Genomic DNA, 14058 nt, shown 5'->3' on the forward strand with positions numbered 1-14058 from the left:
CTTATCTTGTCTTGCAGTCTCTGGAGCGTAACAGTAAGAAGCATTTTGTATAAAAGTATTCTGTACTTCTGTATGACAACTATTAAAGAAACTTGAACTTGAAGTCCTTGACATTCAAATCGACCATTCGCATTGAATGTTTTGTTCATCCATGATCAAATTGTTCTCAAACAAGAAATCGCTTTTTTTGTTTTTAATAAAAATCTGACTAGTCGCTGTCTCACACGCTCATTTCTTCACGTGTGATGCTCTAGCTGGCAGGCAGGCCAAGAAGATGCTTAAAAAAACTGCATTTAAAAGTGAATTGTATCCTTCGAGTGACATCCTTGAAAATGAAATAGTGCTTGGAAATATAAAATTTAAAAAAATCTCTGAAGCGAATGGGGAACCAGTGCAGGGAAGCCAGCACTGGTTTTATGTGTTCACGCTTCTTTGTGCCGGTCAAGAGGCGTGCAGCAGCGTTCTGCACCAGCTGCAGGCATCGCAGGGAGAGCTGGTCTAGACCCACATACAGCCAGGCATTACAATAGTCCAGCCTAGATGATATGAAGGCATGGATAACCCTCTCCAGGTCATTGGGAGAGAGGTAGGGCTTTACGTTAGTCAAAAGCCTCAACTGAACAAAGGAGTCTGTCAAATTTAAATCTCAAAAGTGACACCAAGGCTTTTGATAAAAGAGCGTTTTTTGGCATCGAGGGGCCCTAAAACACCAGCAGACTTGTTTTTCTATACAGTCCAGATGCCAAAACACTAACCTCTGTCCTGATGAATTGAAAATGGGGGACCCTGATGTAAACAAGACAAACGTCTTTCTCTGGTCTGCATCAGTGGTGTAGTGGTGTTTCTCAAGCGGCACGGTGGTGTAGTGGTTAACACCGTCTCCTCACAGCAAGAAGGTCCAGGGTTTGATTCCCGCTTGGGGACCAGGTTTCCATGATGCCAGGTACCCAGGTGGGATATCTCCCAGGCCTTTCTGTGTGGAGTTTGCATGTTCTCCCCGTGCTCGCAAGAGTTTCCCCCCCGATAAGATAAACCCAATGGAAAAACATGCACAACAACAGATCGCTAACGCTGTGGCGTCCTTGACGAAGACTGACAGGAGCACTTGGATTGGTCCCCTGGCGCGGCTCACGTTGACTCCTGTCTGCTCCCGGCTGCCCTTGGGGGGGGGGGGTGAAGGACGACGGGATGGGTTAATCGCAGAGACGAATCGCATCTGCGATCCTAAAGAGACAATGCATGCGTGTGTGTTCCGGTGTGTGCTAAAAAAGAAAAAACTAACCACTGTGTACCACTAAAACATTGAGTGTCGTTCCATGCCGAATAAAGACCTCTGCAACAGGTCCTGCATTATCATTATTATATTATCATCCCCTTAACACATTGAATGCCCATCACGAGAATTCTCGGATTTTTTTTTATTAGTGATCTGAGTTCATATTTCATCAACCGAGTCTACCGTTGGTAATCCTGCCCTGCCAGGTGCTCTGATGTGAAAAAAGCGCCCCTATCATCTCCCAGATGGTAATGCACCATTTTGGATTGGACTCGATGAGAAAAAAAAACCTCCGGAATCCACATTTTACTTCTCACACATACCGGAGCCGATCAGATTCATTCTGGACCCTCAGCTCAGCGTGTAATGTGTTTTACAGTATACGCATGGGATCAATAAAAGGATTGATTTTTGGAATGGCGATCAGGAATTGGAATAATCCATTTGGATACCATCTGATCTCGGGTAAGGAATCTATTTTACCAGTCTTAGGATAATCTGACCCGTTTTCACGGAGATATAAGCTTTTCCCCTATAATGTGATATGGCTGTTTGACTAAGATCAATCGGGAACGGAGATAATCGGATTTTCAGCGCGCGGCACCAGTGTGCACACGTACACATACTATCGATCTAGCGTTTATTTGAAAACTTCATAAATAGGCCGAAAAATGACAACGTTCTAGAATATTACAGTACAGGGCGATTTTCATGGAATCTTATTTTTCCGTGAAAACGAGGGCTTTTCAAAATGCTATAAAACGGAAATGAACCGATAAAAAAACAATCCGCTTTGACAATGTTGACTGGAAATGAGTCATTGATAATGCGACGGGCAGATTTTTATGGAATACGCTGCAAGTGAAACTTTGTCTACAGGCACTTCCTACTGTGAATGCTTTTAAAGGTATGCTACGATTAGCCCTTTATGAAACATGTAACTGTTTTACCTGATGCTATTGTTGATGTGATTATGCTCCTTGCCACTGCACAAATGACCCTCTGTATTTATATTTGAATTGTATGTTTTTTGTTGAAACTTGTTGTGTGCTGTGTTGGTCAGGACTCCCTGGAAGAAGAGATCTTGTATCTCAATGGGACATTCCTGGATAAATAAAGGATAAATAAAATAAAAAAATAAAATTAGACGCATAGCATTAATATCGCTTAATCTGTTAATTATGGCTAACATTGCAGTGGATGGTGGGCATTCAAGCACTAAATGTGCGCCCCCTGCTGGGCACTGAAAGTGTTAACAATTGTGTGTATTGAGCTGTACTGTATTGTACCCATTCTGCAATCTGTTAATAAAGTTTTCAATCAATGTCTTACAGTCATTAACTCAATGGACGCCACAGCGATATGCGTGATGTGTTGTTAAAGGCCGACGCTCTAAAATATAGGAATACGTGGCTGTTTGCAGGGCTATTACTATATTCTATATTATAGCTATGGATACAATACTATGGCCCATTTGACATTGACTATCAATTCTATATGTGTTAAAGGTCCCCTGTCTTATAAATGGCCTTTTCCAGTGTTTAGCATTGTTTTCTAGCAATGGGTGGTTGTAGGGGTGGACGGTATAAACGGTATGAATTTGCTCTACGGTATGGATTTTAACTATACCGTGTAACCGGTAGTGCAGCTCTAAAATAGCAATGACGTCATGTAACCACAGCGTGACTATTTCACTCGCATTTGCCCCTAAAAATAGATAGAATTAGTCATAGATAATAGATATGTGCGAACTGGAAAAAGTTATTTAGGAGGCTTCGTGCAGTGGGCGTGCCAGTCCCTACCGCACGCATGTAAACACGGGTCTAGTGGGACGGGACACGGGAGCTGTCGGGAGGACGGCGGCGTCTCCCTGAGCTAACGTTAGCTTAGCTACCGTTACAAAATGACCCAGTCAACTATTCACTTTTAGTTTAATACATGATGAGGCATTGTCTAACCGAACGGTATCTAGTCGGCCAGCTACTGATAGCTCCTGACATCAACAAACGCTCCACAAAGTCTAGTAGAGACGTGTGTGCTACCTGTTAGCTGTTAGTTCACCGTTCAAAACGAAATGTCCCATTGAACTAAATAATTCACTGAGGCGTTGTATTAACGTTATATATCCGGCTAGCAGTAGCTATAGATAGCTCCTGATATCAATGTCTTATAACACTGATTCGATGCGTATTCGAGCTGAGGGCTTGTTAACGTTATACCAATACAATAGGGTCCAGGTGCAGCGCCGGAGAATCCTGGCCGTAGCTCTGCTCGAGGCTACTCGAGTATAGGTCCAGGTGCAGCTCCGGAGAATCCTGGCCGTAGCTGGAGGCTACTAGAGTACACACAGACAGTGGAGCTTGTTGCGTGGTGGCGATGTCTCGCAGATAATTCAAGTACAAGTCTAATTATATATATTTTATAAAAAATTATATAAAATAAAAAATGTTATCAAAAACGATGATACCGTGATATATACCGTTACGTCTATGCTTCAAATTATACTGTGATATAAATTTTAGACCATACCGTCCACCCCTAGGTGGTTGTATCAACTGTCTGTCTCAGATTCTCATTTTGGCGGATTGCTCTAGTTCAGATATCACGAGATCCTCCCCCACTGAACTAAGCCATTCTGATTTGACTGTTTTGCTGACGTGAATAAGGCACTGATCTGCTCAGCCCCTGGTTGTAGTCACCGCCCAGAATCAACAATTCGCTCAACAACGGAGCAGTGGGAATAATGCAGAAGCGGTTTCTCTGTCCCCGACTCTCTCCCTCTCTATCTCTCCAACCTGCATTTTACACACAATCGCAGCCTCTCACACAGCGCATACGCACGCTCACGTCCCTGACTCTCCCTCTCTCTCTCCAACCTGCATTTTACACACAATCGCCGGTCGAGCCGCTCGCACACGTTCACGGAGCGATCTCTCCTCTCTCTCGCTCGCTCCCTCTTGTATGTATCACGCTGTGTGGGTGACTGTCACTCAAAGCGCTTTGCGAGTATGGGCGGAGCCCAGCCCAAAACGGCTTGAAATGCTGCTTTAGAGTACTTGATTAGAAATACAAAACAAAGATTTTTTTTGAAAACCTTACAGATGTGTTCAATATTATACTCTCAGGAATTGTGTAAAATTGCCCGAATAGCAAAACGGGGGACCTTTATTCATCCATACATTCCCATTTTATACCGTGATGAATACGACTATAGTTTTAGAGTAGTCCTGTCTAATCCCAGAAAACGCTATGCAGCAATACGTGCAACTTTGCATTGCTTTGTGGCTAACTAACTAGCCGGAGCTAGTATTGGGGAACAGCTTTGATTGTACTGAAGGTTCAGTATTGGTAGGTAAGACATTTTAATGGGGCTAGGGTTCCAAAAATCGGAACCTTCTATAGTCGGTGCCTCAGCACCAGGCTTTACATCCATGTGACGACACAAATTCAAGCATTCTTAACAAATATTGACTGAACTGTCCCAGAGCACAGGAATAACGACCATTTTGAAATTGTTCCGTGCCGTCAGGCCTCCTTGAAGTATGACCGTATATGTTCACTGACTGAATGTGCTGTGTTTTAGATGCAGGGCCAGAAGCCTCCTGCTCCTACCAGGGGCTCCACTAAGGGGCCTGGGGGCCAGAAGGAGGATGACGACGAGGCTGAGGAGCAGGAGGAAGAGGGGGGACCAGCAGCGGTTATGGACCTGCTTCCCCGCACAGACATCAGGTCAGTGTCTCCAGCTCTACTCTGACTGAGCGTTAGTGATCTTTCTGCTTTATTTATCATTTTATAAAAGGTGTAAAGGTGCAGAATTAAGTATTGCTTTCTCCCAAAAAAATATTATGGATTTTATGATTTATTTATCTTTGGGTGTCAAATGAGTTGTATGCATGTATCCCCTACCCTACTTCCCATTTCCACATGTGGAATGCACCTCATTGGATAAATATGCTGCTAGTTGTTGACTGGTCCCTGTTTCGCTGCTCCGTTTTCAAAAAGAAAATGGCGGCTTGCTTGCTCATCAACTTCATTTTCAACCAAAAATGTTAATGTTTCTGACGACTATAGTATAAACTAATGGTAGTAGAAGGATTGATCTGCACTTAATTTGATACGCAGCTTCAAAATAGTGTACAATAATTGTAATTATCTAGGCATCCCGCATGATTTTTTCCTGTAGCCTCTGTTTGCGAAGACGCTCTCTGATTGGCTAGCCCGTGTACAGCGAAGACCCTCTCTGATTGGTTTAGCTCCGAAGGGCTCTGGGATATAAATGTCCGCTTTGTACATAATTTCTCTGCTTCGAAGTGGTTATACTTTGGCCCTCTTTCGAAGTGGGTTAGGGTTAGCCCAACCCTAACTATAACTCTAAGGATAACTTATTCTGTTTTGCAATAATTGTTTTTGTATTTTTATTTTTTTGTGGACCCCAGGAAGACTAGCTGGTTGCCATGGCACCAGCTAATGGGGATCTGTAATAAAATCATAAATCATAATCATAACCCACTTCGAAAGAGGGCCAAAGCATAACCACTTCGAAGCAGAGAATATATATGTACAAGGCGGAAGAGACCCTTCGGAGCTAAACCATCGGAGAGGGTATTTTCTTCTTCGCTGTACGCGGGCTAGCCAATCGGAGAGCGTCTTCGCAAACAAGAGGCTATGGACAAAAATCACACAGGCACACCATTGTTTGTGGCTGGTGCTCTAGTGCAGCATCTAGTGGCTGAATTATATATAGCACATTTTAGACAGTTATATGGTTTTCAGCTGACCTTTGTCCATATTTCTTCTTGCAGTGATAAAATCACAGGGGAGCTGCTGGCTAAGATTGGGGATAAAAATTGGAAGATCCGGAAGGAAGGACTAGATGAGGTGGCTGCCGTCATCTCGGAGGCTAAGCTCATCAAGCCCTCTGTGGGAGATCTTCCCGTCGCTCTCAAGGCACGCCTTGGCGACTCCAACAAGATCCTGGTGGGTAGGAAGTCCATTGCTGCCACAAACGTTGGCCATGATGCTTGATGTGGCACTAGTGTGTGTGTGTGTGATACCATCCTGTTGGTGTGTTTCAGGTCCAGCAGACCCTGTCTATCCTTCAGCAGATGGCCACGGCCATGGGCCCTGCCCTCAAACAGCATGTCAAAGCGCTTGGCGTGCCAGTTATCACTGCTCTGGGAGACAGTAAGGTACAGAGTTGGAAAATGGGTGCAGTTTGAATACTAAGGCCAAAGAGAGCTCATTGGCGAACAGTGTTTACACTATGTGAAAATTCATCAACTAATATTCTGACCACCCCTGCTGCTCACTGCCGTGTCCCCCTCATGGTTGTTTGTGTGCGTTTACCTTAGAACACTGTTCGTGCCACAGCGCTGGCCACCCTGACCATCTGGGTGGAGCAGACTGGTATGAAGGAGTGGCTGGAGGGAGAGGACCTCGCCGAGGAGCTCAAGAGGGAGAACCCTTTCCTCAGACAAGAGGTGGGACCACCACCACCACCACTAGTTCTTCTTGACCAATATGGAATTTATTGATTGATTGATCCTGGTGTCGTCATGGCGAGATGATGCCCTATGGTGGTCTGGGTTACAGACAAACGGATGTTCTTTAGTATGGAAATGGTACATTTCTCTGACCTGAAATAAAGAGAATTCTCATAAATAGAATATTAACATGTATTCCCATCTCATTTTAATTACATAATTAGTCTGTCTGGAAGTTTGATGTGTTTAGAGGGAAACTATCGGAAGTAAGACTTTCCTCTGACTGCTCCTCCTATCCAACAACTCTTCCATCCACTTAAAGGATTACAGTTTGACATAGTTTGATTTATAGCATATGGTTTCAACAACTGGCCAAAATTGATAGCAGCTTATTTGACCAATGTTATGCTCCAAGTCGGCCTATAGCAGGAACTGGTTAAATGTGCAATCTTTTGCAAATATTGTTTATGTATAACTTCTTGACATCCATTAGGGGCAGGGGTGGTGTGTGCTAGGTCACTTAATTAATGGCAATGGTAGGCATAATAAGGCACCAGCTGTTGCACCATGTCAACGGGCTCATCTGTGCTCTCGATGGCTCCTCCCCCTAGGTGCTGGGCTGGCTGGCGGAGCGCCTGACCTCCATGCGATCTGTGCCCTCTGACCTGATGCTGTGTGTGGCCCCTCTGTATGTCTGCCTGGAAGACCGCAATGGAGACGTGAGGAAGAAGGCCCAGGATGCCCTGCCTGTTTTCATGACGCACTTGGGGTTTGATAAGATGAATAAGGCTGCAGGGAAACTCAAGGTAGGCCACGTGGACTGGATTAAGTGACTGTGCTTGTGCCATGAGGTCAATTGGTCCGTCTTAAACCCTGCCCTCTTTTTGTGATCCTCCAATCGCCCTTTTCAAGCCCTTGTTCTTCAGTGGGAATTTGTATGCCTGGTTCTCTGCAACGTATTCCAGCTTGTTTAGGAAATGTGACTATGCTTTTGTTTACTTATGTTTCTCCACTGTAGCCTTCTTCTAAGGACCAGGTGGTGGCCTTGCTTGACAAGGCACGGTCGCTCATGCCAGCCAAACCAGCTGCTCCTGCTAAACCAGCTGCACGTGGTCCCCCTGCCAAGGTGACCACAGGTACGGTCCTCCTGTCTTCATCCAAACGAGGGGAATGTGTCCCTGTTGATTTTCAAGCATGGGTGAGCGTTGTGATTAAGTGTTGACTCTGTCCTCTGCAGCGCCATGTGAGCCCCCCCCGGCTTCAGACTCGTCGGAGGGCAAACACGATGCCAAAAACACCAAGACGGGAGGAGGAGCACCCAAAGGAAAAGTGAGTTATAGACAATTATTGCTTATAGGGATCAGTCGGAATATTTTAATTGTTGGAGTCCCTGGTCTGACTTTGTGGCTGCTTTTTTAATGTACCAGGGGAGGGGTGAGTGAGTTGCAGTCATGGATGTATATCACTTAGGGATGCTCGATATTGGCTTTTTTACCTATACCGATATTGTCCAACTCTTAATTTCCGATACCGATATCAACCGATACCGATATATGCAGAGTTTCCCCCCGAAAAAACGGAATAATTTCAGGTAATTAACATTACATATCTCTTGTTGTGGAATTAACACAACATTATGCATACTTTTGACTATAAATAAAATCACAATTTGTTCTTACTTGCTTGCCTGGGTAAATAAAGGTTATAGAAATGTTAAAAAAAAAAAAAAAAAAAAAAAGATCCGATATCACATTTAATGCCTATCGGCCGATAATATCGGACATCCCTAATAGCACTAGATTTAGATGACTCACCCGCGCTGCTGGCCAACGGAGACCGACACACGGCCATCTTGCGTGGGTGTAACATGCCCACTCGTAACATGCATGTCTATGGTGCATGTACTATTGAAATAACCATAACTTGCTAAATGTTCAACCGTTTGGTTTGTTAAAAACGTCAGATGGACTATGATATAATAATACTCTTAATAACCTTAACACATTGACCGCCGGGGGTTGTGCCCATCTCATACCCCTCTCTGCCACCATTAAAAGCCTATGGAGATGTTTACCTTCTTTGCAGGGCTATAACTTTTTTAATTGTATTGCTATATTGACATTACTATGGCCCATTCAACATCGATTATCTATCGTTCAGGATGTGGGAACGTTATACTTTTTCTTTCATACATTGTTGTGTTAATACCTTCGAGAATATAAGTGTTTTTAATCTTTTCTGCTGTAATTCCAAAAACGCTAGTTATAGGCCCAATCGCATGATAGATTATCGATTGTCGTTTCTCTCCCATACACGCTATATTAAAAAATTCAAATGTATATGATCGGTATACATTATGCTTCATGCGTGGAGGGGGGTCGTTTATAATTCCTTGATCATCAGTAACTGCTTTATGTAGTATGGGTGATGTATTGATCAGATGGTTTGCAGTGAAATGAATAAACAATCGGTCTGAAAATAACGTTATATTCCCCTTACCGCGGGCCGATGAGACTGGTGGTGAAATATCCCAATTATTCGACGCCGATCGCCTAGGTCCATTTCCGGTTTGTATGGCGCAATAAACTCCAAAATCATGTCGATTATTAAGTTTAGAAAGCGATCCATATGTACTATAGTGTCTTGTCAGGAGTAGGGTTGGGAATCGTTTGGATTTGAACGATTCCGATTCTCCATATCGATTCCTGTTCTAAACGATTCTCTATTCCGATTCTTTGAGGTGCAGGTCAAAACGGGTCACAGCTTATTTCGAGTTTTCATAAATTTTCTGTTGACTTGATGCAAAAAAAAAAAAAATTAAGAATCGAAATGCAAATTATGTCACTTCCGGTTCCGGAAGCGGTTCCATTAGAACCATTTTTCGGTGCCCAACCCTAGTCGGGAGTCCCGTAGCGAGACTGCCGGAGGAATTTCTTTGATGCACCGATGGCACTTCCGGTTTTTGTGAGGAACTCTCCCAACCATCCACCAGGGCGGCGGTATTGAGCTGTTGCAGTCACATCTAGGGTCCCACTGGAGTCCGGAAGTTGGCTGGATGAATTATGAATGCCATGGCAAAAAAATGAAATATTAATCTCAAAACGCTGTACAGCGATCTTGGCAGACAACGCATGGTGGGCAATAACGCTGGAAAGCGTTTCTGGCGCCAAATGTGTTAAGCCCGGAGCCCTATTCTCTGAAAATCCGCCTAAAATACATGTAAATGGTAGATTGCTCCACTTCTGCAAGGTCATGTTCTTGGTATCTATGGACCTCAGTGAAATGTATTGTGTCTATTACTAGGCTTGCTTAAATTGTGATGAAACAAAGGAGAATATGATTTTTCTTTGCATCTTTGACAGTGACCAGACATGAAGAACTGCCACTGAGCTCGTTCAGCATCTTCTTGAGATCAAACGGAAGGTTTTGTAGATGCAGTACTGACTTCTGCCATCATTCTGGAGCCATGCAATTTGAAATATTATTATAGCATATGAGGCCTATAAATTACCTTATTATATAGCCAAAGTGCACATCTATGGATCAGACCAAATCTACTCTTTTCCAATGGCCGAGTTCAATTTGGATTTAGTATCACCAGGCGTGCATGAAGAACAGAATGAAATCTACTGTAAATACAGTCTGCTTTTTATTTTTGCGACAGGTCCGACCGCACGGGTGAAAGAGGTTAATAACGTTTGTAAAAAACCAAACCGACAGTATTTTTGTTTGTGCAGATCATCACATTAACACATTGGGTGCCACGCCCCTTCCGGGAAGTGTATAGGCTCATGCCACCCATTAAACCAGTGTAATCGGTCACCTTGTTTGTAGAGCTAATTCTATATTATAGCCATGCATTCAATACTCATAGTCATTTGACACTGGGTTTCTTCCGGTCAAGATTAAAAAAATAATAATTTTCCATCCATACGTTCCCGTTTTATACCGTGGTGAATAAGAGTTATTTCAGAATGATCCGGGCCAATTCCTGAGAGGCTGGTTATAAGTCGCAATGTGTATTATAGTAAATGCATTGGCGCTTTGTCCCTACACACGCTACTTAAAAAAAATCAAATGCATATGATCAGTTATATGTTCCATCATGAATGTAGGGGGGGGGGGGGGGGCGGGGGTTTCGAAGCTTTGATCGTCACCAACGGAATACGTTAAGAGTAGCGTTACAGACATATGCTCGGATCGCAATGAAAACATTATTGGATCAACGCAAGATTGATACCATATAGCCCTTACCTTGACTAGGATGTACCCCGAAAAGAATATTCCAATTATCTGATCGCCATTCCAAGTATTGATGTCTTATCGTTCCGCCACATAATGCAACTCTCCACTTGCACAACCTGAAAGTAGGCACTTCCGGCTGACTTCCGGTTGCCAATGGTACTTCCTGTCCCATCCAAATACATTGGTTTTAGCTACTTTTCTCCCCTTATTTAAACAACTTTGTCGTCACAGAGAGGCAATGAAACGTTTGTATTATTACAAGCAAACGTTTGTCAGCAGGGTTTTTGGGCTGTATTTCATGTAAAAACGTTTACTGTTAATTTCCTTGCTCAGCCAGCATTAGCCTTCATTAGCTAACAGAAGCTAGTGGTTAAACAGGTCGGATTAGCTTTGAGCTAACTATCTTTCCCGACCCATGTATTCATTCCATTCTAAACATAACGTTAGTTTACAAAACATGACCTGTCTATATAACGTTGAGGAACAAATTATAAGTGTGTGGGTGTGTTTTGGTGAACATTGGACTGCAAACAGAAAATGCATCACAGTTAGCATTCCATTCTAAACGTAACGTTAGTTGTTCAAAACATTACCCGTCTATATAATTTGTTCCTCAACGTTATAGACGGGTCATGTTTTGTAAACTAACGTTATGTTTAGAATGGAATGAATACATGGGTCGGGAAAGATAGTTAGCTCAAAGCTAATCCGGAAGGGCAGCTAACAGTAGCTACTGTCTAACTGTGATGCATTTTCTGTTTGCAGTCCAATGTTCACAAACACACACCCACACACTTATAATTTGTTCCTCAACGTTATATAGACGGGTCATGTTTTGTAAACTAACGTTATGTTTAGTTTCAAGTTTCTTTATTAGTTGACATGCAAAGATACAGAATACCTTCACATGGAATGCTTTTTTCTGTTATGCTCCTATGAGGATCATAGGACGCTTGGATCATACACATACAGCTCATTACAGTAATATTCCACAATTATTACATTTTAGATAATGGTACAGAGCTTTGAGACAAACATATGCATATTCACCACCGCAAACAGACTGGCAGCCGTCATAGGCAGCGCCATTTACGGAAGGAGGGGGGAGTGGGTTGGGGTTGTTACAGGGCTGTGGGGGGGGGAGTGATCCCTCACACGAGGCAGCCGACAGTGCAGCGCCAATGCAGAGGAAGGGGGGGGGTGGGGGGGGAGTGCACAAGCCAAGTCCTGGGTGGGGGAGGTAGGGATTGGGTGGGCAAGCTGCTCGCCACTCTTATCTCCCAGAGGGCCTTCGACTCCAGCAGCTCCCCGTTTCGACCTTGGTCCAGGAATTTGTTTTGGCTGACTGACTGGCCCATTTATCCCAGCCACGTCACTTTAAATTTGATTTGAATAGAGTGAAATATAACTCTATTGATTTGAGTGGAGTGAGTTTTAACAACTCCGTCCAAATGACTGAATGCATTATTTGTCCAAGTGTCTTATCAGTTCATTTTGGTAGATCCTGTGCGCGGTAAACGGATCCAAAATCTTCTTATTGCAGTCCAAAAAGCTTCGATAATCCAAAAATGACCACGTTTTCAAGTTGGTAGCCCAATTATGATGTCCCAATAGGCAGAGAGGGTTAGCCTTATTCTGCTTCTTGAAGAAAATATGCAATCCACTGATTAGATCCATTTAGAGTTGATTTGAGTATAGTCCGGCCACCGGCACGAAGCAGGGCATAGCAGCGTCGGGCTCCATGGAGCAGTAGAGGCGGTGGTAGGAACGGCCTTGAAGGCCTAGGGAGAGAGGAAAGAAATGCGACTTGTCTCTGCAAGAGGTGGGAGGGAATTGGAATTAATACATGGGTCGGGAAAGATAGTTAGCTCAAAGCTAATCCGGCCTGTTTAACCACTAGCTTCTGTTAGCTAATGAAGGCTAATGCTGGCTGAGCAAGGAAACTAACGGTAAACGTTTTTACATGAAATACAGCCCAAAAACCCTGCTGACAAACGTTTGCTTATTAAATACATTCTATACTATAATAATACAAACGTTTCATTGCCTCTCTGTGACGACAAAGTTGTTTAAATAAGGGGAGAAAAGTAGCTAAAACCAATGTATTTGGATGGGACAGGAAGTACCATTGGCAACCGGAAGTGCCTACTTTCAGGTTGTGCAAGTGGAGAACACAGAATCCACCACGGGAGTAATTGTTTCTTCTCAATCCGAGCATTAGAACCGCTACACTTGTCCGACCTATATCATCGACGCACAGCCAAAGACTCAACGGATGTGCAATACCGGCCACATACCACCAGGCGGCAGCATTAGACTTGGCTCTTCCATCCATAAAAAAAAAAAAAAGTATATAATAAAACTTTTACCTTTTTTTTTCTTTTTTTTTGTCACTCATTCCATAAGGACGTAGAATAAACATTTAAAAAAAATTAAATGGTCCATTTGCATGTATCTGAATCTAGGGACATATATGAATCAGTGTCAAATAGTGTGTCTGTTACTAGGCTTGAGTAAATTGTAATGAACCAAAGGAGAATATCAATTCTATTTAAAAAAAAATTATCTTTGACTGTGAATAACACCATGCTAAAATTGACCAGACCTGAAAAATCTAAGCAAATGAATAAAGGGAAGATGATAAAACGGAAGGTTTTGTAGATACAGTACTGAATTCTGCCATCTTCTTTATAATGTAAATTTCTCCACCATTTTTCATCGTATTGCAACACCGTTTTTTGCCAGATGTTCACAGAAAGGTAGAGAAACTAACTGCGTTCTGTTTGATGGCAATAACGTTCAGGTTTGTGGGAGATGATCCCAAAAAAAGTAAATCCAGAAGTCCGATTGACTGGTGTGAGCTGGGTAGGGTAGTTTTTCAAAATTCTAAAGCCCTGAGTCTCTTCCTTCAAAAGACTACACTCTCTTTTGGATGTGCCACTTCCTCCTGTCAATATGCGCCGGTTTCCGACTCAATACCCTGAGATTTCTGAGATTTCTATAATCTTATATTTCACTAACAGTTAAAATAATTGGTAAACAAACGTAATGCTG

General features: G+C 43.1%; 1 protein-coding gene across 1 annotated transcript in view; it reads left to right on the top strand.

Moving 5' to 3' along the window:
* LOC311225921 (cytoskeleton-associated protein 5-A-like) overlaps positions 1 to 10441 on the top strand; it is a gene marked incomplete at both ends in the record, with an annotated part of 38472 nt that extends 28031 nt beyond the window's left edge. Inside the window, 8 exons of the mRNA XM_084311312.1 lie at positions 4860 to 5005; positions 6079 to 6253; positions 6352 to 6465; positions 6628 to 6756; positions 7371 to 7565; positions 7778 to 7895; positions 7997 to 8088; positions 10424 to 10441. Coding sequence (XP_084167438.1) covers positions 4860 to 5005; positions 6079 to 6253; positions 6352 to 6465; positions 6628 to 6756; positions 7371 to 7565; positions 7778 to 7895; positions 7997 to 8088; positions 10424 to 10441 — 987 coding nt within the window. The remainder of the gene's footprint in view (positions 1 to 4859; positions 5006 to 6078; positions 6254 to 6351; positions 6466 to 6627; positions 6757 to 7370; positions 7566 to 7777; positions 7896 to 7996; positions 8089 to 10423) is intronic.
* Positions 10442 to 14058: the final 3617 nt, after the last annotated feature.

This window comes from Notolepis coatsorum (genome assembly GCF_963971535.1).
Source record: "Notolepis coatsorum genome assembly, chromosome: 3".
Classification (NCBI taxonomy): Eukaryota; Metazoa; Chordata; class Actinopteri; order Aulopiformes; family Paralepididae; genus Notolepis; species Notolepis coatsorum.